The sequence below is a fragment of the Lasioglossum baleicum genome, chromosome 11 (genome assembly GCF_051020765.1).
Source record: "Lasioglossum baleicum chromosome 11, iyLasBale1, whole genome shotgun sequence".
NCBI lineage: Eukaryota > Metazoa > Arthropoda > Insecta > Hymenoptera > Halictidae > Lasioglossum > Lasioglossum baleicum.
Window position 1 is genome coordinate 9,495,747 of NC_134939.1, and position 23,475 is coordinate 9,519,221.

At 41.2% G+C, this 23,475-nt stretch overlaps 1 protein-coding gene across 3 annotated transcripts in view; it reads left to right on the plus strand.

Annotated features, from left to right (window-relative positions):
• The window catches only part of Dsx (transcription factor doublesex), a 104,431-nt gene that overhangs the window by 75,023 nt on the left and 5,933 nt on the right, over positions 1–23,475 (plus strand). The window contains exons 5-9 of one of the 3 annotated variants that reach the window (XM_076433705.1): positions 6,070–6,315; positions 6,711–6,854; positions 9,219–9,470; positions 10,259–10,346; positions 12,971–13,105. In XM_076433705.1, coding sequence (XP_076289820.1) covers positions 6,070–6,315; positions 6,711–6,854; positions 9,219–9,470; positions 10,259–10,346; positions 12,971–13,094 — 854 coding nt within the window. In that variant the 3' untranslated portion in view covers positions 13,095–13,105. The remainder of the gene's footprint in view (positions 1–6,069; positions 6,316–6,710; positions 6,855–9,218; positions 9,471–10,258; positions 10,347–12,970; positions 13,106–23,475) is intronic. The other 2 variants (XM_076433706.1, XM_076433707.1) reach the window with 2 other exon arrangements.

The window sequence follows — 23,475 nt, forward strand, 5'->3', positions numbered from 1 at the left end:
TTTCAGTGTATCTGTTCTCCCTCTTACATACATAGCTGCAACACACGCGCACTTTCTTTCCGGCAGCGTTTGACGTTGACGCGAGGGCGAACAATTGCATGAATTATTACTGAAGTTATGGCAAGGGTGTAGGGATACGTAAGGTGGCACGTTCATATTTTGATTGTCTCACATTAAAGCGATAATTTATTGCGCAGCTCCGTGTACCCTTATCGTATGCAATCGATGGATAAACAAGAAACTGATTTTACAAAAGATTTTATGTGTCTTATGTGTTTATGTATCTTATAACGTTTTGATCATGTCTTACCTTATCATGCTTGATCCACTTGTGTTTAACCTGCGAACATCGGATTTTACGTGTGACGACCTGTTTTCTTTCACATAGTGACATTTTTTGTGTTTCCGGTTTGAGGTCGCGTTGAGGAAGAACATTGTTTAACCCCTTGCCCTACAATATCGTGTCAGACTCGTGATGAGCTTATCGACTGTAAATTATAGATACACTACTCTAGAAAGTTAAGGGAGCACACTGAATTGTAATTTATAATGTTACAATTGTTCTTTAATTTCCTGGGATACTGTATTTGTAATTTACAATCAATTTGTTATTATTAAACTGCGGATTTTATGAATTTATGACAAAAATGGGCAAGCACAATTTAAAGCAGTGGACATAATAAGAAGATTTACAGACATCAGCGTATTGGCTTCAGCTTAATCCGCTAATTAAAAGAAGAAAGACATTTTTATTTGGCTCCTACGTCTTGCAATCAATAGTAACATTTTTTATTTTGCATAAATATCCGCAGTCTAGTTATTATCCTCAGTCGTACGCGAGAAATCTGGCAGTATGGCGTTTCGGCCGTTCGACTGCAAAGTATTAACTGGAGTTCCAATCTTTCCTCCGTCACGAACCTTTCGCCGGCTACTTCACAGTTCCACTGAGACCGGATTGTTTATAGAAACGCGAGGGATAAAATCGTGACTAAGAAAAAACCGCGAACGATCCAGAATAATTTTCCAAGGCGCTTAATAGTCGACTAATTAAATATGAACCCGTGGCTGGTTCGTTCGATCGGTCAGCGACAGGCGGTTAATTCCCAGTGCATATATCATCCAACGTCCCCTACCACGGCACCACGACACTGCAAATATTGACACGTACGGTCCGTCTATTCGTGCACGGGAACTTATGTATTTCCATCCAACCAGGTCTCCGCAGCTAAACTTACAACTAGTCCCTGTGTGTATGTATATTGCGGGTAATAACGCCGCTGGTAACATCAATGCGGGTATAATGCGCACGTTTCTAGGCGCCATTTAGTAAATACGGCCGTCGCCATTGCTCGAACCTGTTGTAAGAGGGACAGGGAGCGAGCAACGCGGACGAGAAACGCTGGAAAACAGTGCGGAAAATTCGCATTGTTTGTGCATCACCTTGTAATCGCAATAACAAACCCCGACAAAATATTCCAAATGTATGACCGACCGAAAAAGTCTTCGTAACTTATCAGCACGTGTCACGAAATGTTTTACACGACGAATTTCTCGGAGGATCGTCATTATTATTTTCTTTTATGATAATCACACCGGCGCCATAGTCCCACCAAAATACCGGAACGACTTCCGTCGTGCATGACCCGTCGCGTCGACGTATGAAACGTGACGATAGCCAATGAGCACAGGTAAACAACAAGGAGGTCCGTCGAGAGAGCAAGAAGAAGGGAAAAATATCAGCAGTTCGGCGATATGTATTTCGCATTTAGAATTCCGTCGGCGTTCACGACAAATCGCGACAGTGACGTCACGCGATTGTTAGCGGTGCCGGAAGTTATGGCAGTTTCGGTAAACCGAAGTATGGCGAATACAGGCGCAGCTGCGGAATCCTATTTTTGAACGCCCTTGGCGGTACTTCGATCCTTTTTGACAGTGTGAAAGCATGCTCGTCGTGCGATCAACGCTCTGGTATAAATTCAATGCACATCTCTCTTCATTGTCATTGCGTCCGGACGATGATCACTTATTTTTTTCAGCACTTTTTATGTTTTTCTATGCATTTTCTCAGCAGCTAGAAATTCCAATTTTTGTAGATTATTTTTGTGGAAAGATTGTCTACTTAAATCCGTCGAAGAATTTCGCACGAAAATGGTCGTCGCGGATCTGCAAATATAAATTCCGCGGCGGTGCGCGATCATTCAAAGTGGATGCAACCAATGAGAGCGGTTTTTATCCTCTAATTAGGGCTGCGGAGGATGTGCGATAAAATATGCAATCAAATGAAAAGTTCATTAAAATGGATGAGTCGTCCGGATCTGCAGAATTTGAAGAAATCGCAAGCCTCCTCGGGGAACAATAATGCCGCATTCAAATGTAATTGATTAAAATAGAAATCGGACTATAACAAACGTATTACATACTCCGTTGTATAGCACGCACGCCCCCTGGATCAAACGACCGGAAACGAATGAAAGAATTGCTGGGCTCATCGTTGCGTCCCGAAGAGTGAGACTCGCTGATTTTTTTGCTGGGACGTGGTTAAACGTGAAATTGTTACGAGGAGGAATAATTGCACGCGAATAAAATCGATGTAAGTGCTCTCGAAGCTGGAACGCGGGCCCGAGTAATCAAAGCCGTGGCGGTAAAATTACAATTCCTGCCGCTGACACTGAATCATGCACAGACACACATCCGCACACGTACACGTACAGCACGAACAAGATAATTCTTCGACGCGATCTAGATTATGAATTATCGTGCGGTGTAGCAAGTGTACGGTTCGAATCAAATTACCAACGATGAACACGACAGTCGCGGCACCAGAAGCCGGCAATTGGCGAGGGCCCTGCGAAAGCTGGATCCACCGGCGGCTCTGCATGCGAGGCCACACCATTAAATATAATTTACGAGTCGTGCAGCATTTTTACGTCCGGTTTTCGAGTGTGTTCCGCTCGCTGGATTCATCTGCCCAATTCGAACCACGCACAAATCATTTCGGTATCGGCCGGTGTCCGCAACGATAGTATCACTCTCCTGGCAAATATCCCACACCGAAATCGTTTAACCAAATTCGACAAAATTTGACCACCCCTGCCATACCCACGAGGTAAAGAAGTGTATTTGATATTCATAGAGTACGATGAATATTGAAACTTCATTATAATGTAGTTCTTTTTGATCAGAAAAATTTTGGTTCAACTCTCATTGGCTAGAATAAATAAATTCCCAGATTCGTTGAAGGTTGCCCCTTCAACCGAAAACTCTCAATACGGTTATCTCTCTCTCGAGAACGAATATTTCTTTCTCCCCTTTTTCGCGCGTTTTACTTGTCGTTAGTTCCACCTCGGTTTCCTCGCCTGCTTCGCCTTTCCTGTTGCAATGCGAATCGTGGCAGCTGGTGTTTTTTCTCAAGAAATTGTACAATTGCTTGTTTCTCGTTCCACGAAGCTCGTGTGCAGGGAAATTATTGTAAATCTGATCGGAATGGAATTTCCTGATAATTTTTCTTGGATGAACATTTGTACAACCAGGATCAGTGGAAGATATTCAGAAATCGCATGATAAAATCATTGAAATGTAATGATACCGTACACCGAAAATGAAGATGCGAACGCGCGTTATTTGTTGAGAAGAAATATCGAGTCAATAAATCAATCGACTACTTGCTTTCTCTTGCAGCGGGTAATTCGAGATAAGACTTAATTATACACGCATTTGTCAAATTACCTTCACCGATAGCTTACTTGAATGTATGCACATCAGGGTCTATATGAATTATTGACGCATCCAAACAGTACCTTTGCGGTTCGTGGAATACGAAATTCGTCGAACAAGATGTCGCAGATTTTGCTGAAGGTAAGAATAATGATACGGAGTCGATGGTAATTTACGCGGGGATCACGACGCGCAAGACACGATATACGCAATACATGCTATTAATCTTCATTAGGCGCACCTTTAACCCTGCAATGGCTGCGCTAATTTTACTACCATAGTTAGATGCATGGTTTACACCTGTCACCCAATTAGAAATTAGTATGGTTTTATGGTTCAAAGTTGTAAATAACTTGACAACGCTATAAAACGAGACTCAATTTCTTCGTTACGTGCACTTGCGATGGAAATGTGTAATTAAATAAATCAGTACGTACGTGGTAATGAAATATTCATAATGAAGGTAAAAAAGTCCTTTATTGTGTTTACTATTGACGCATTTATTGGTTCTCAACGAGCAATTAATTCCCTTCACATTCCTGCATATAATGAACATTTTCTTAATATTTAATATTTTTCACCTAGAAAGTTTGTTTCTATCGACAATAGGAAGTCTATTAGCTACCAGTTCTCAATTTTAGAGCGAGATAAAATATATAAGATCATGTAATAATTTATTTCGTGTTCGCGCGAAATTCGAGAAATGTAGCGACTCCGGGACAAATTGCGAATACACTTCGCAAATTCGCGTACGTTATAAAGCCACATAAATCTCGGTGTCACCGTCGTTTAGGTAACGACACGACTCCTGTCAGGATCACCGGGGGAGAAAATGAAGTTGGCTCGCGTGGAGTGTAATTGAACATGTCTCATTGGAAGCGTGAGATAATTTAATAGAGAGGCAGCGTGGCGGCGGGAGTACAAATTCGCCCGAAAGAAAAGACGATGCGAGATTGATTGTTCGGTAATGTCGAACATAAGTTGTCGAAAACCGGGCGGGAAACACGTCTTGCCGAGGTGCACCGTTAACCGCGAACTTTAAAAGAGCAAAAGGCGATCCGTTCCATCCTTGGGTTGGTCGCATTATGGAGGATACTTCGTCCTGAATTGGTCCCGTTCGCAGTAACCGCATTTTAACAAAACAAGAATTGGCGTGGAAGTCGGAATAAGATATTGCGGAATGCATCTCAAAGCGTGCTCGGTGAATGACAGTGAACGACAGTTTCGGGCGAGCATGTGGTATCTTTGTAGAAGGTACTGTATCCTGATTGTGCCTAGTGATAAAAAAAGGAAATTATTGCTGACAATATGTATTACATTTCTTTGTATAGAGGTCTTGACATAGATCGAGATCACATTATTTGTCCTGAAAAATGTATGATTTACTGACTATTCAGCCAAACTAGTCGGTGACCTACATACAGTTCAGTGAATTGTGAATGTTTAAAGATTGTGAGCAACGTGGGTGAAATTTGCAATAGACCAGCACACATTATATACATCTGAACTCCTAAATACTCATAGAATTGAATGGGCACCAGAGCAGTTGTGTAAACCATAGTAGAGTACATTGATGAATAGGTTTTTGTTGAAATTCGATATTCACCTTTGCAATGAAAAGGGTGGGTGGATAAAGTGCCGAGGTGCAAGCGTCGCCTGCGTTAATTAATTTTCCCGGAGCAGGTCTGAAAATTAGGGAGGCATGAACGGCAATGATTAGAACGATGGCAAAGCTCGATCGCCAAGCGAACCCGTGGTTATGTGTTGTGACAGGGTGGAAGATTCAACAGGGTCTGCTGTTTGTACGGCCTTGTAAAACCACGCCTCGAGGGGTCGGCCATCTTGATGCTGGAACGGTTGAATTTCTATTGGCTATGAACCACGTGAATTCTGGGTGCACTGTTCTCGGAATTCCCTTATGACAAATGGGAATCTCGAATCGTTATTAATGAGCTCGATTTCGATTTTAATTCGCGAACATCAAAGATCTATTTCAGCAAAAACTACGGTAGCAAGTTTCAATTTCAAATTTTTCGCGGACTTAATTAACTTAATTCCCTTTCACGAGGCAAATAAGACATAATAAGGGAGTACAGGAAATATGCATCCCCGCCGTGGTAACCTATTTACTGGTTTAATAAACAATGATGTTTACTTGACGTGTCCACACACACCTGTATGCATGTATAGATGCCTGTACATAGGTATTGACGCATATGTTGAATTCAAAAGAGAAGTAAAAAATCAGTATCTTGGTACCTATCATTGTGATAGGTCCTGTACTTCTAATGTTGATGAGATGTGTTACAATGCTGTAAGTGATGATGCTAATTTGATGTTTCTTTTTGGTTGCAGGTAGCTGCGATATTCGCAGAATGTCGTTCTGGAATGAATTCAGGTCGCTTCCACGGTATTGCTGTACCGGATACACTGGTCCTACAGAGACGCGAACATATGAGGGACAGTTGCCTTACTTAGGAGGTACACCGCCTACGAGTGGTATCGACTTAGAGATCCGCCCTCATACGCTGAATTCTCATATACCTGCCAGTAGAGTACCAGTCGTACCTGAGAGCCTTCCAGAACATCCTGTTAGCGTCGGTAAGTCTTCTTGCACTCCATGAACTTCAATTTTAGTCGGGACTGCTTAAGTGTCGAACATCAATCTCCAAATTTCCACGAAGTAATTTTGCCTTGAACTACTCTTGTCAATTTTATTTCTCGCGAGTCAAATTTTTGTATAATATTTAACAAGAACAGCACTCACTATACATGACACGACATCTAGGCCGTTATTGTCTCTTTTGTCCATGCAAAAATGAAGATATTCATATAAAATTTTCTTTAATTGTTGATTACGCGAAATTGTAATGGAATGAGCACCGACTAACGGATCAAAGGATGTTTGAAAGTTCAAGAATGCTATTTTTAAGTTACCGGTAAATCTGCGATCGATTGTCGTTTTAATAGATATTTTGTGTTTATTCTGTTAACAGTTGACAGTCCAGAATTTCTACTATTGCAGACTACCAGGCTTATGCAATTTTTCGAGGTTCCTTGGCATATGCTGATTTACGTGTACGTGATCGTGAAGGGTGCTAATGGCGATTTTGAAGAGGCTAACAGACGTGTACTGCAAGGTGGAGTATTATATCTTAAAATTTCTAACAATAATAAGTACTATTGCAGTTTACCATTGATTGCGGGTGTTTTTGCTAAACTAAGAATGTCTATATTGTGGTAACGTTAACAATATAATATGTAAATAGACAGATTAATACAGTAATGTTGTATATGTAAATAATTTAGGATCGCAATTGAACTCCTAGAAATCATTGAAGTCTTTCGTTTTGTTGCTCCAGTGTGTTATCACCCGAAAATCGTTCTTTGGGGTACCACTTTGGACAAGATCCTTTCATTCATTCTGAAATTGATACCAACTTGAAGATATCACACGATTTATAAAATTTTTGAATCGATTATTTCCTACAGTGTACTAAAAATCATTGCAAGTGGTTTTTACCGCGATTCAATTGAAACTTTTATCGCGATGGAATAATAATGGAACGGCTTTCAACGAATTCCATCGAGAAAAATAGTCACTCGTCTCGAAGATTTGATTTTACAGTTCAACAACTGGAAGATAATTATCGAATCGATTTCGATAATGCATATTTACGACGGAGATATATTGGTGGATCGGAGAGACTCTCAGCAGATCTACTAAATCTATTCATTTCAACAATTATGACTAGTATAAGTAATACAAATGACAAATTAAAAAAAAAAAAACAACATTAATCTTTCAGATTCATTGTTACAACCGTGTTAGACTGTAATTTTGTATTTTCCGCCCATCAGTCACATGTGGAGACTCGAAATAATAAATTGAGTTCTAACGTTAACGTTGTGAAATCGAATTAATCAAAAGACCTTTTTGTAGCGTTTCTCGTTCACAAATTTCGAAATTCTGTTATCTGTTTGAGCTGCCATTGTCGCGGGGACGTTGTACAAAATAAGTACAACATTCCCGGTTCAATCCTCCTATTATAAGCGGCAACACGCACGTTATAAATTACTACATCAAGGAAATATTTCCGCTTTGGTGACAGTCTTGACGAATAACTGCCGTAGACTTATGCCTTTGAGGCTGCCGATCTGCCAAAATTCCGATACAATTCCTGGATTCTGCCCAATTGCGTTGTGATTGCGGTTCTCCATATTCTTGAAAAGCAAAATAACGAAAAGCAAATAACTATCCTTGACCACGAAACTCGTTGAGCTCGAAGATCGCCTGGAAGATGCAGGACAATCACGAGTACCATTCTCTCATCACCTGAAGATCATAGTTCGTTCCACCCAGAGCGACCTCGTCTGGAAAATATAATACTTAAAACACCAATAAATAAAAGGTGAATGTGTAAAACATGGATAATGATGTTAGCGAAGGCACATGAATAAGGCAACCTCCACCAAAATATTGAAAGGGCCAAGACCAAGCCAATAAAAGAGGAAGTTTCTAAATACGTCAACGCCAGAGATGACACTCAGTTCCTTGCATTTTTTCGGAACCTACAAGGTGTCTTGAAATTCCTTCAACATCCGGAAATGGGAGGTATCTCAGATCATTTGAAGCGACTTTACAAAAATGATGATTCTTTGCTAATATGGCGTCCGCGGCTTTGTTCAGGACTTATTCACGAAAAACACGGACCAATCAGAGCGCGACCTATATAGACGCGTGTTGGCACTGTCGGCCCGGTGCGCCAACTGTCAACTTCGTTACTGTTAACTATGTTAATTAATTTTCCCGGAGCGGGTCTGGCAAATAGGGAGGTATGAACGGCAATGATTAGAACGATGGCAAAGCTCGATCGACAAGCGAACCCGTGGTTATGTGATGTGACAGGGTGGCAGATTCAACAGGATCTGCTATTTGTACGGCCTTGTGAAAACCACGCCTCGAGGGGTCGGCCATCTTGATGCCGATGGTTGCATTTCTATTGGCTATGAACCACGTGAATTCTGGGTGCATTGTTCTCGGAATCCTCTTTGATGATGCTCGATTCGTGGTCAAATCCCCATTATGTCGACTGGGCTCGATTTCGATTTTAATTCGCGAACATCAAACATCTATTTAAGCAAAAACTACGGTAGCAAGCTTCAATTTCAAATTTTTCGCGGAATTAATTAACTTAATTCCCTTGCACGAGGCAAATAAGACATAATGAGGGAGTACAGGAAATATGCACCCTCGCCGTGGTGACCCATTTACTGGTTTAATAAACGATGATATTTACTTGACGTGTCCACACACACACACCTTTATGCAAATATAGATTCCTGTACATAGGTATTGATGGATACGTTGAATTCAAAAGAGAAGTAAAAAATCAGTATCTTGGTACCTATCATTGTGATAGGTCCTGTACTTCTAATGTTGATGAGACGTGTTACAATGTTGAAAGAGATGATGCTAATTTGATGTTTCTTTTTCGTTGCAGGTAGCTACGAGATTCGTACAATGCCCATCTGGAATGATTTCAGCATGCTTCCATCTAGTCGGTATTGCTGTACCAGATACGCTGGATCTACAGATGCGCCAACATATGAGGGACAAGTGCCCTACATAGGAGGTACACCGCCTACGAATGCTATCGACTTAGGGCCCCATCCTCATACGCTGAATTCTCATATACCTGCTACTAGAGTACCACTCAGACCTGAGAGCCTTCCAGAACCTTCTGCTAGCATCGGTAAGCCTTCTTGCACTCCATGAACTTCAATTTTACTCGGACACCTTAAATGTCGAATGTCAACCTTCAACTTTCCACGAAGTAATTTAGCCTTGAACTATTCTTGTCAATAAATTTGTTTCTCGTGAGTCAAATTTTTGTATAATATTTAACAAGAACAGCGTTCAAACTCGTCGAATTTTGATAGTATTGGACAAGAACAGCATCGGAACTGCTCACCGATTTTTCTGATATCCGACAACGCGAGGAATCATTTCATCGAGCGAAATACTTTTAAACCAGACACGTTCAATCCGTTTGACACGCGATACGTTTTCGACGAGCGAGAAGAGAAAATCGGTCGACAGCACGCAAGTCACGCTCACACGAGCAAAAGTCCCGTGATGAGGTAATCTGTGAATGTTTCCTTTGGATCGGACCCGTTTGACAAACCTCACATATACTCGAATAACTTCTGTGGTTTTTGTTCTTGAGGTCGCTCACGAGTCGCGAAGAATGCTTTCGCTCCCATCGAGTCGTTTGTCTTAAAATTTGTTGAAATTCGTCGTAATCCCGATGATACAAACCCGCTTTGCAATGTTGACCCGAGTGCAAATGTCGCGACATTAGTATTACGAGAGAACGATTATTCAAACTCGCGAACAATTAATTTTAATTTTCTAAAACGAGTCGAAACCTAGAAGAACTAAGAGTAAATTTGATCTATAATGCATGTAAGTGTGTATTATGAAGCAAGAAGTGATCATGTTCCAAATGATTATATTTCTTTGCTGAAATGATTTTCAAAGGAAGTCTCCTGCCGATGCGAAGTCCTTGGGCCGAATCTGATGTCAATCGACGGACGAGAGACGATTATGGTTCTTCGGAGAAATACGGGTGAAGGATTAGTTTTCGTTTTAGGACATAAAGTTCTCTCTAGAAGCTCCTCTGTCGTCTGGAGCGCTCGAAGTTGGGGTCGTAATAGGAAATCTGGCACACATAAAACTGATTCTAACCTATAAAATGCCCTTCCTTTCAAGAGCTAACCAGACCGCGCTGTTCGGACTAGCAAACTGTGCTTCAACTTCCGTTTATTCCCTTCTTCCGTTTCTTTCTTTTCTGCTTTCGCTTTTAAGGGCTCCTGTTTTACAGCTTTCTTTTTATTGTGGACTGTCGCTATTGCTATTGAAGGATCGCTTACAATTGATATCGCCATCGCCGGATCTTTTTCAATCATCAAGTCAAAGCTCTTATTCGCTAAACAATTATTGCTAAACTACAGTTTTTATGCATACACGGTACAAATATACTATACGTTTAATAACATTAATAACATACACTCACAATTAATAATTATTTAACGCATGATAAATATTCTGTAAACTCTGTGAAGTCTGCAGAATTTGTCAAATTTATCACAAGCAGAATATTTTAAGATGTTTTGCAGTGTTTCTATTATTTTATTTGGAGTACTGTAGTTGTTTATCTACGATGAGTATTAATATGTGCAAGTTTTTAATTTGTCGTAATTATTATATATGATACGATTAAGTGTCAGCATATTTTGTTAGTTATTTCTTCAGGTCATTTCGAACGACCGGAAATAAAGTGTCATTGGCTGTTTCTACTGCACGTCTGTTCCAATAATAAGCAGGACTTGACTTTTCACACGAAGCGTCGAATCAAGATCGCCAACCGTACGCAAGGGTAAATCAAATCTGGCCGGCACGGCGCACGCGACAGAAATAATTTCAGGCGAAAATACTTAACGCGGATTCCACCATTACATCGACGCCGCAAGTACTCGCATACTCGCGAATAGACATCGTCACCCGTAGTGACCCACGCCTAATGGCTAGTTGACATATGTATGTAGACATAATACACTGCCGCCGGTGTAACACAGCGGTAGTTGTTCTTTAATTACTGTTTTCACATAAAGGGTAGAATGAATAACCGCAAAATGCACATCGGCGTGTGACGGGAATCGAACGTCCGGTGTGTATTAGCAGCTATTAGTGGCTACGCTATAGTATACTCTGTTCCTAGTCGTGCGAAAACCAATCCGAAACCGTTTCGAACTGGACGGAACACTGCGATGCTTTGCAGTGTTGTTATGAATGCAAAATTTATATTTTCCTTTATAAAATTCATATTCACTTTTCCATTGAGTTCAGAGACGTTCTAAGTAGCCAAGCATTTGTAGCTTAATCATTAGTGAATTTCACATAAAATGATGTAATTAAACTTCCTACTCAGCTGGGTCGAATTGCGTTCGTAACTTCTTCGTAAATAAATAAGTAGACAGCGAGAATCTTTATGCAAAATACAATATTTTTACGTAAGTTACATCAGACTCTGGAGTGAAATACAAATTTATTTCCTTTCTTAACCCTCATACGCTCTTCAAGAATAGTTGCATAAAAGAGACTAGGATAATAATTCATTCATGTTTGCTCTACACGTGAAATCAACAAATTATGTCCCATTTGTAACGTCACATTTTAAAGAAATACATTTCACAACATAGACATAAAGGGATCAATCATTTTACAGTATGTGGAAATAGTAAATGGGTGAATTTTCACCCTGAAGATCGTATAAGGGTTAATATATTTAATAGTTAAAATAATACATTAAATTTTTCCAATGTTTTTATTGTTTTAAATTACATCTACTAATTTTTGCCATGAATGCAAAAAATCCGCTGTCAGGAATAGAAACTCTACAAATATCACTGCGAATGCTTTATGAAAGGCAATCAATCGACTAATTGTCGTCAACGCAATAGCATTTAATTTCCTCAGTGGATGTAAATCTCTGGAAACGCTCGACGAAGAAACTAATCAACGAGGATCGCGTACGAAGCCAGCACGTAGGGTGACGAGGTACTTGGAAATTCGATTCTTTCTTTATAGTGTTGTCATCGTTAAAGTCGAGACCGTATTTATTTCCTCGAGCTGCTTTGTGCGCCCACTCTAATGCTAGCTGCGGCCTTGATGAAGCTAGTAGCAGATGTCGTTGCTACCCGGAATACTCGTACTCCTGGCGTACTCTTGACGATTTTGGACAATCGTCTTGCTTTTACTCGTGAAATGTAACCCATAATACCTCGGTGGATCACTTTCATTTTTAGTTTAAATTGTATATCCTCTTCATCTTATGAACAATAATAACGAAATACGCTTAGTTTCAATATACTAGGTGTTCCATCTTTTATGTAACTGGAAGTAAAATCATCTGAAGTTGAAATTGATAGGCAGGGAATAGTGAGGAATAATCGTGACTGGACATGACGGTTTTGAAGCGAGTTTCGTTGCGAAATTGTAGACGAATTGCATTAAGCGATTCCATTTGACATAAAGACGATGAATCACGTATGTCCGGGACGCGGGGGGATATTGTTGGACTGCGGCCAAGTTTAAAGATCTAACAGTACTACTCTGCCGAAAGATTCTGCTGAGAGATACGATAGGTCAATCTCATCTCGTTTATAGACGACATTGATGTTCTGTTTAAAGAGGGAAAAGAGTCAGTAAATCTCCAGTCGTAAAGGATGTTACCGCACTGGCATTTTTCCTTCACGGGCAAGCTACGAGACAGAGCGAACGAGAGGAAACCGAGTTACCGCAACCGTCTGTTTAAAGGAGCTAAAGGTGATTTTCTTTAATCGTCTGCGGTTACACCGGTGGAACAGTTGTTCTATTTTGTTCGAAAATATTGAACTATCTATCGTAATTACACAGTGGTTTCATCGGCTTCGCGATGATACACGCTGTGATGCTCGTGTATTCACGCGAATTCGAGGTTCTGTAAAACAACTGACGGAAATTGTTCAAAGGAATATTGAAAATATAAGAAAGTCCTTGATTGTTGAAATGCAACTCCACGTGCGACGGTTGCAAAACACGAGGTCGTGGTTAGATATGTGACGGTGCTGGGAAGCACGTTAATCAATTGTAGTTTTAACTGATTATGCTCAACAGCGACAGTCCACTGATAGTTAACACTTCGCCCGTCATTTATTACTTGCTTGAAAGTCAAGTTCAAGTTGGCTGTGATGGAGTGCTTGAAATATTAGACTTGCAGAATATAGTTTTAAGTAAAATATGAATGTACGTAGCTTGAAATTGTTCATTAAATTTAGCCAACAGTAAAATTGCAAAGATCCGCAGTCTACTAATAATTAATACGGTAGTTGTCAAATCTGTTAGCACCTTGTACAAGTTAAAATCTTTTAACCTCGCGTTTCCACCTTATCTCATATTCTCACTCGGCTACAGTTTCGGTTAAACAGTAACAGGCAAGAGAACGCATTAAAAAAAGCGGCCGGGTATGATAAATTTAATTGGTTGGACACGGGTGGAACACTTTGTCGCGACAGACAATATAGATACACGGTTAGATTACTGTTGTCGATCGGTTTTAATGATGGAACGGTCTCTGTCTCGCTTTCTCTCTCGTCCTTCCGTTCGGACAGCGTTTCTTCTGTCCCTGTGCACGGTATTCGAAACGTTTACGACCCGAGACAAAGATGAGCCCGCCAGTTCCGGCGTGTTCTCGTGGGATCACGGGTCTGTGAGTCGTGAGACGGTTTCGACTTCGGTAGTGTCTGTCACATAAAGTCGGCTAGTTTACTACGGTTGGAGTAAAATAAGCTAGAGTCTGGGGTGCGTCTCACTTACGACTTCGCGATGACGCCGCACAGCTCCGCTCCGCACCGGCGAAGCGGTTGAGTAAGTCGGGGGACACGTTGGCCAAGAAGGAGAACAGGAAGACGTGCAAAAGAACCGGAGGAACGGTGGAACGCTCGCAGAAAAGGGGAGAGAGAGAGAGAGAGAGAGAGAGAGAAAAACAAACGCACGACGAAGCACACGAACACCGCGAGCTGTAAAGCGAACCACGTTTACGATCGTCGTTAAGTCCGCTCTAAGCGACCTGCCTGATTACATTGATGTTGCTCTCACTAGCGCGAAAAGCAAAACCAACCCTCCGGCCGACCGGACCGACTGTCTCTCCGTGCACCACGATAGGTTTCTTACTTTCTCGTCCCTTGTCTGCTTTATTTTCAGCCACGGACCTTGTAATCGCTCGAATTGATGGAAAAGTGCCTCCAAGTAAACACACGGGTTGGTTACAATGTTATTCTTTCTGAAGTATCGCTTACTTGATCCTTTTGTTGTTGAATAGTGTACAATTTTAGATTCACCCTGTACAAATCGTTATTTATTTGTTAGATTTGAACACGGTACACCGTTTGTGACACAATTTGTTCGCCATAGTAGGTGAAGTGTAATAAAATCTTTCTACTGCGTCGTAAGTGGAAATGGTGCGCGATACACAGACATATTGACTGGCAGTTTATGAAAGAATTGGATTTTACCTTTCCGATTTTCCAAATTGTACTACTAAACGTGCATCTGTATAAAATGGTGCCATTTGAACGTTTTCGACATTCAACTTACGCTTCATTAGTTTTTAATGGAGAAGTTTCGAGGAGGAACATCTGTGTTTATCTCGATTGTTTTGTGGGGTAATAATTCCCAACGTAATTAAATTTTCACTCCACCCCAATATACCAAGGGTGGTTTCGTTCCCCAAGGACTATAAAAAAGATATGTGACACGCTTGGTTGATGTTCATTGCAGCGCATGGAATAAAAAGTCGATATGGAACGCTTGTATCAAGAACAGAAGGATTGTAGCCGGCATTGGTCCGCAGAGAAACTGTCATTCGGTTGTGAGAAACTCGAGGACAACTATGATGACAGGGTGGAAAATATTGTACGAAAGTCCGGTCGGCCTTGGCGGCGATCGTCGCCCCTATTCTTTAAGAATGGAGGCGCAATTTTCAAGACAAAGCAATAATTAACTTGCCAGGCACTCTTGGCAAACGGAGTTTTACTACTTTCTAACCACAGTCGCGGGCTACAATTAAACCCCCATAAAACCTCGTCGTAACTTTTTTGAAAGCAACCGACCGCTCTCTCGCACGTAGCCAGTTCCCTTCGGTTGCCCGGCAAAAACCGTGCCATATTGCATCTCTAATGAAGTCTCGAGACGCTACGGGTACCGACGTTTTCCGGTGGGTTCTAAAACCTCTCCCCGTCCTGACCCCGTTGCTGGAAACAGAATTTCTTGAAAACTGTTATATTTTTCGGCGTCCCGCGCTGTTTCTTTGTTCGCCCGTGATATCCGAACGCGATTCTACGAGGTTCCTTTGTCTCCTTCGTGCGTCCGATTCTTCCCTCGATATGCGATGCTCCTTTCGATTATTATTGCAGATGTGTAAATGGACTCTAGTTTCATACGTCTATATGCATGTCCAGTTTGGAGAGATCTTTAAAAACACTAAAAGTACACTTAGCTTCTACGAAAAAAATTGCATGGATACTAATCATTACCTAAACGAATTAATAATAACTATTAGACTGCAGATGTTTATGCAATTTCCAATTTTTATAGACAACTTATAAGAACGTGGAATGAAATAGAATCCTATTTTTAATGGAAACAGCCTTCGCAGATCCAAAACAAATAAAACTCGTACTAAATTCAATTGAATTTTATAATCCAACATTTTTTTATAATTTCCATAAGCCAAAAATGCATATAGATCCACAGTATAATAATTACCGCAACGCCTTAACGCAAGGGAAACCGTGGAAGTCAGAAACCGTAGGGAGGGGGGGGGGGGGAGAGAGACGTTGAAAGTGTTCGATCGAGGAGTATCGGCCGTGATCGAAGGCGATTCGGTCATGAACGAGCGGTACGCGGCTCTCGGCCTGTGGCCACAGGGTAAAGTTTAGTCGCTAAACCATCGGACGGTTCTGGGCATTGGCCGGCGTGTTCCCGAAGTAGACGAGGGAGAGACGGCGCGCAGGCAAAGGAGAAGAGGAGGTTGAAGAAGGCAGGAACCTGACAAGCAGGCGTGCAGGGCTTTAGCCGGGGACTGACGTTTACGGCTCAGAGCGGTCGACCTAGCGCCAGTAAAACTTGAGAAGAAATACAAGCGAAGTCCGCATCGACAGTTAAAGTCATATGCGCGAAAATACAGTCGGGGCCTCTATGAAATACGACGTCTGTCGAGCACCTACCTCTCTGGTGGAGGCTAAGCCACTGGGGTCCAGAGGCCGGGGTATGCGTTCTCCTCTCGTTAATGAAAAGAACCCCGCCTCCTACTGATCTCTCCTCATGGACTATAATCGAGTTCCATGACCGACCAAAAAGAACGGCCACCCGCGTTCAAGGAATCGCCTCGATTTTCCTCTCGTCCGTCGTTCAAGCTCGGATGCTTCTCTTCTCCGCTCCGCTCCGCACCCGTTCAGCCCCGGACGATGGCCCGCGCCGATCGAACGTGAGCCACGACGATAAACGAGGGAAACATAAACTAGAAGGAATACATTCGCCTCGCGGATTGGTCGTCACGGGCTTGTTTGCCTCGCAGACCGATCTACGACTGGCAAGAAGGACGAGCATCAGCGAAATTAACCGACATTTATTGATCCATGCTGTTACCAGACGACCAGCTATTGTACCATTTTCCGTTTAGCTTTGTTTGTTCACCAAGAATGGTTGCACATGAGATAGACCCATTGAATAATTACCCATAAATCTTCACAATCTGTACGTTCACGTACTAAAATATTTTGAACTGGTCAGTTTCACTAATGTTTCAAAAATTGAAGAGGTAGTAATTCTAAGTACCAGCTGGGTTCCAAGTATTTTTTCACCAGCGTTTTGCAATAAGTCGAAGCATAAAGTACAGTCAGGTCTTAAAAGGTTAATGTCATTTCCCTGTTAGAATATTGTACAGGCGGAGAAGGTCAATGTGAAGTAATCGAGCTTATACACAATGTCTGAAGTACAAGTAGTTTCATCTGTCTGAAGTCAGACTTACTAAAATTAGTGTTACATATTTTAACTGGGAATGTCTGAGACATTCTTGAGGTTTATTCGACGAGGAACATTGATCGCAACGGTTTTGATGCTGTATACCCACCATCGATGATTCATCCGCGATGATCCGCGGCGAAAAGATGTAAATTCGGCTTAAGTCGGTGCTGTGTTTCGTCGCAGCGTAGTGTTTCGAAAGCGGCACATTACGCGAAAATAAACGGATAACGTTAGAAAGATAAGCCCCTGGACCGCGAGCGATCTTACCTTTCGGCTGGCTGTGCTCACCAGATCGGTATTATTTGAAGTATTCGCAGTGATTTTATGGGCCTCCCACCCCTTAGATGGAAACGCGGACGGGGTAGAAGTGAGAACCTGCGAAGCACTTACCGGCAGACGATAAACTTCCACCCACTATGTCCGCAACGACCGTGGCCGTTTCCATTTTAGCTACGTGCCTGAATGTGTCTTCTTCTCCGTAGACCTCCTTTTACGGCTTTTCGAGCTGTCGCGGGACCTGCCTAGATCATCCGCCGTATGAAAGTTTCCGTCGAGAAAGCGGTTGACCAGGTCCTCCGCTTCGAAGGTGTACGAGGCTGCTCTGACTTTTCTCTTGCGAATTGGAAACCATCGGAAAACGTTTGGCAATCGGCTGCCTGCACCAAGCTGCTTCGGAACAGTTTGTTTGTATATGTTTGCCCGTTGAGCACCACCGGGAGAAGGGGTTGAGCCCCGAGATTACTTATCGCGAGAGAGGGTACTTGCGACCAGTTGATTCCCTTGTAAATTGCACGCGATCCTTGCGTCTCTCTTAATGCCGGGATCTTAGGTGATTGGCATCTGAATGAAACCTCGGCCTTTTTGATGCAAAAACCCCGTTTTCTTTTTGGCCAACAGTGTTCTTGGATTACAAGAGTCAGTTGCATACATTCTAGACCCATTACTTTACACGAAATTCGCAATAATATACAGGGTGGACGGAACGTAATCTCGATTATTAACAACGTTCAAAATATAGGTACAAAGAACGCATCAGAAAACGATAAACACTTCAGTATTTTTCTTTTGCACAAATAGAAGGTTTCAACTGTTTCATAAATTTCGGAGCGTACTTGTCGTTGCATGTAAAATACGAAAAAGAGTAAAAATATGCCACGTGGATTGCGCGAAGGTTGGCCATTTGAATATTTCCATGATTTTGTTTTTACCTTTCGCTAACGTGCAACGACAACGATTCTTTCGCTGAAACATCGAGCACGTAATAAAAAGTTTCCGAGGCGGCATAGTTATAAATCATGATTTTATGGGCACGTCATGGCCGGGAGAAGGCCACTTTAAAATAATAGAATATGAACTGTGTGTTCGCGATAGTTCTTAAAAAGGCTGTATTCTAACTTCAATATTGCAGAATGGTAATACGATACAATGTTCGTTTTCTTTAAATTGCGACTTACTCGATATTGATATTAACACTGAATTTACAACGATCAAGTGACTGATTTTAGCTCTATTCGATTACATATTTTATAATTATTGTAATCATAAAGATCTCTCAATTGGAATTGATCGAACAATTTTTATTATTTAAGCAGGTATAATAGAAATTTCACAAAGCCTAAATAAGACATTTGTTATCTTTGTAAGGCACCGCACGCGGTGCTCTTTCGGTGCGTAGTAATTAATTTGTTTTGCTAAGTGTTGAGACAATTTTACTCTATAAAAATATAAAAAACATGTTTTTCAAACTTTTTTGTGAATAAAATCTGAAAAACGTATTTTTCAATCTTTTTCTGAATAAAATATGAAAACGTGTTTTTCAAAGTTTTTCTGAATAATTGCTCAAAGAAATAAATTCATCGTGAATGTATCTTTACAATCTCTGTATCCCTGAATTAAAGAATTTGTAATCAATCCATTTAACCACTTATGAAAACGTGAATAAGTCATTTCAAGGACTCGCAAAAAAAATGGTTACGTTAAGGAAACATTTTTCTATGTATATTGTGCCACTTGAAAGCCACCTAACAGCTATGAATATCGTTGGTATTCGTGTTACCATTTTTTGTTCCAATAGCTAAGACATTTAATTATCATAATTTTTCAGATCGATTATATCTACAGGTGGTAGAAGTTCGCGAGAAAATATATCGAAAAGTTCTAAATACCTTTCGAATAATAAAACTGTCCTATTTATATGTATAAATTTCCAAATCGTAAATCGATATATTGTTTCCAAGTATAACTTTTAATAGACACACACGCGCACACACTGTTTATCGGCATTCCTCGCAACTAACTGCTAATATAGTTTACGATTCGAGAACTAGAAGTCGTCCACCCCGGTAATCAGTTTTATTATTTATTATTCTGGTTTGATCGCCGAGAAGTTATGTTATTAATTATACGGTCGTATAGCCGGCCCCGTGTAATAGTTTATGTATACTGCAACTGTAATATGTAAACTGCAATAACAATTACCCAGTAAAGAAATGATTCTCGGTGCATATTAATTGAGTCGATCGATATAATTATATAATGTACGTCGCAGTACATGCTAATATTATTCTATGGAAAATCGTCGGCGATAACGAGGCTCAAAAACGAGTCAAAGAAACGATTAAATATTAAAATATTTTCCGAGAATGTTCACTTATCAACACTATTTCCCTTTATTTAACGAGGAAGTGAAAGTGTTTATTGTCAGCTCGATTAATAATTACTTTTATTACCGAAAATCCAATGTCTCCAAATGAAATACTTCTCGTAAAAGAAAAGAAGTTAATTACGATATTAAATAGTAGTATTCAGCTAATAGCGGGCAGCACTGAAACAGAAATCCATTAGGTATTCGAGCAACGATGCAGGTATACATAATTGGACATATAAACATTTCGAATACGGAATAGTTAAACGAGAGACGACTGACTGTTACCCGTGGACACGCGGTAGGGAAATGCGATAACCGGACAGCAGCGGAGCGCGTTTATGCATTTGTAGCATTCCGTCGCACCACCACGATAACATTTAGTCGGACAAAGATACGAATATATTTACCGATGCATATTACACGTACAACCGGCATATTTTTACGATCGCCAGTAAAACGTCCTCGGCTCAGAACACAAAATCGTGTCGACTTTTCTTATTCGGTTCTCGGGAGGGGAACGGTTGCATAAAGATCCGGCGGGACGATAACCATGAAAAAAAAACAAAAAATTAATCATTCTGCAGGCCGATGGGGAGGTTTATAAAAAGGCGTAAAATCGCGTAAGAAAGTTTACTTTTCGCTGCTGCGAACAGCGAAAGAAATGAAAAAGAGAGACGGCCGTTTCATATCTCCGACGATAGTTGGAAAGTCATGAAAACAGGACGAATCGTAAAGCCGCGGGACAAGGCGGTGAACCAGAACGGGATTCGAAGAATGCGTAATGTAAATATACATACATGTACACAGACGTGTACATATACGTATGCACAATGTATCGGTAGACGCGTGTAGATATTTGTCTTTGTGTATGTATATCGCGGGGAGAAATAATGCCAATGATCCTCCTCCCGCTAAACGAAAGCGGCGTCAAAGTAACAGTCGACCGTTCGACCGGTTTGCTTTACGAGTGGAAATAATAATCCGCGCAACGTCGGTAGGTTAAATATGTATAACATTTGATGGGGTCGTCTCGCATAAGCGTTACGAGACTCGTTACGAGACCTATTAACCGGCTTCCTTTTCCCCGGCGTTTCCCTTTCCATCAGCCCTCTACACGCTTTTCTAGTCCACCTCTTTCATAGTTCCTTCGATTTTTTTGACCTGCACGACCCTCTTAACATCATTAGATTACTTGTAGAGGCTATAGCAGTCTTTGATAATTTCTTGAATTTTTGATTTTTCAAGTATTGGTCAGAACCTTGGTCTCCGACATTTCTACCCTCTACGTTCACATGGAAACAGAATCCGGTTTGTTTTTGATCACACCTCGTACAGTACCAGCACTTTCGCAAATCAAAATACATCGGTATCGCGCAAATCCGCTCAAGCCGTTGACAGAATCTTCGTCGCACAAACTCATCAAGGCGTCAAATGAAAATTGAATCGATATCCTCGATTCAGTTCGTATCCCGGGAATCTCTGTGAAATCCTTTTGTTATTACGCGAGCATATCGAAGCTTATTCATCGGATAGTCCTAGAATCGCGGTCGGGGGTGGATGGGGTCTCAAGGGCGGGGGATTTGGTTATGTAGGTGAAATATTGTCCGGAAAGATCAGCGAGAAACCTAGGGAGTAGAACCGTGAAGAGGAACCGGCGTGTCTAGACTTTCGAAAAAGTCAATGACGACCATCCCCGCTGCGGTGGAGAGCAGGAAACCGGGTCTGCCTGGCCGGGGCGAAATGGGGGGTGGATGCACGTATGAAAACTAAGTCCCCGGGTTTCATTTGACTGGCTTTACGAGGCAGACATAAAATGGATTTTACTGTCGGCTAGTTCGCCAGTTCTCGAGTTGGTAACATTACTTTAGCGAGCATAATATACCCCCTCGGCTTTCTTCTCTCCTCCTCCTTCTCCTCCTCCGACTCTCCCTCTCTCCCTCTCTCTCTCTCCTTCCTTTCTCCTCGTTCTTTCGCGCACCTACGTACAGACGTCCGTCGTCGCCGACATCGACGTCCCGCGACCTCTCGTTCCGTACCTCCACTTTTCTTCTCCCTCTCTTTTCCCATCACCTTCGAACAGTTTTCGCCTTCCGCTTTCGTCGACCTGCTACAAGTCCTTAAACCAGCCCCTGCGGTAAGCTTCCGCCCAGACCGGTGTAAACTTTTCGCATGAGAAATGTCTCGCTACCAGATTTAATATCCGCCGGATAAGCCCGGCACGCTAGTCGTTAATTTTCTTTCGGTTTCGTTTCCCGCGGTCGCGGTGCAGCCACGATCCAGGAATTTCGAGATGTTTCGCCTGTAATTTCTGGACTGTTAGGTTGTTGCATGCGGAATGCACGATGTTTAATCCTGTTATTTTATCCTGAGGCCTTTCGTGAGCCCAACAAAATTTCTGTACGCTCACTCTCACTACTGTGTTGCACGAGTTTCTTTAATTTCTTTAGGTGATTGGTCGATAACCACTTCGGAATTAACAAATTGTACTGCTGCCACTCAGATGTGCATTTTCAATACAGGAGAACATTTTTTATTTAAAAACGGACAGAAAATATTGTATAACTTCGTCGGAGCATCACGTAGAAGAATAGCAATTTTTTTGTTGAAAAATGGTCCCTCATCGTTAAACTATATGTATAAATTTTCTCAACATTGGTGGATATTTAGGGAGCAGTTTCAATCCCTGGCGCCATCTACGTTACATTCTTTCTGATCCTCAGCCCCAATGATCGCTCTCCCCCGTTACTTAATTACCGGTCATTTAGGCATAATTCTTCACCAAGGCTCTATTCGTTTTGATTTCGTTTTGATTTCGTTTTGAAATGTATTTTGGGAAAGAGTGACGCCACCGTTGCAGCAAAGAAAATTTTATGGCATATAATAAAAAAATGTACGGTGAACTGTTTTAATAATATGGCTAATGAGTGGACTTCGAGTTTTGTGCAATTAAAGCAATTATGCAATTAAATATACACCGAACTGTTTTAATAATATGGGTAACGAGTAGACCGAGCGTTTTATGTAATTATAGCAATTATACAATTAAATGTACACTGTACTGTTTTAATAATATGGGCAACGAATAGTGTGCAGATTTTATGCGATATACTATACGCCATATTCCGAATTACAAAGCACAAGCCAGTAATAAAGGGTAATTTCATAAAAATTTTATATTTCCGTTACACTTTTTTTCCGTGAAATGATTAGGTTCGGACTTTTGAAATTTTCCTATAAAATTCCACTGACATAATTTATAAATTTAGTCTCTGGTAGGTTTCGCACATTCTAAGTTTGCGATAATATACCCATAAGTATTTGTGATTCCAAGGAATTTTCCAACAATGTTTGAAATAAAAAGAATCAATAATAGTATACAGTTAAAGTCCAATGTTGCATTTAATAGTTTTCAAGACATGAATAATCCCTCGAAGCATTATTATAACACTCATGAATATGCGTAAGCGACCTAAAAAGAAGAAGC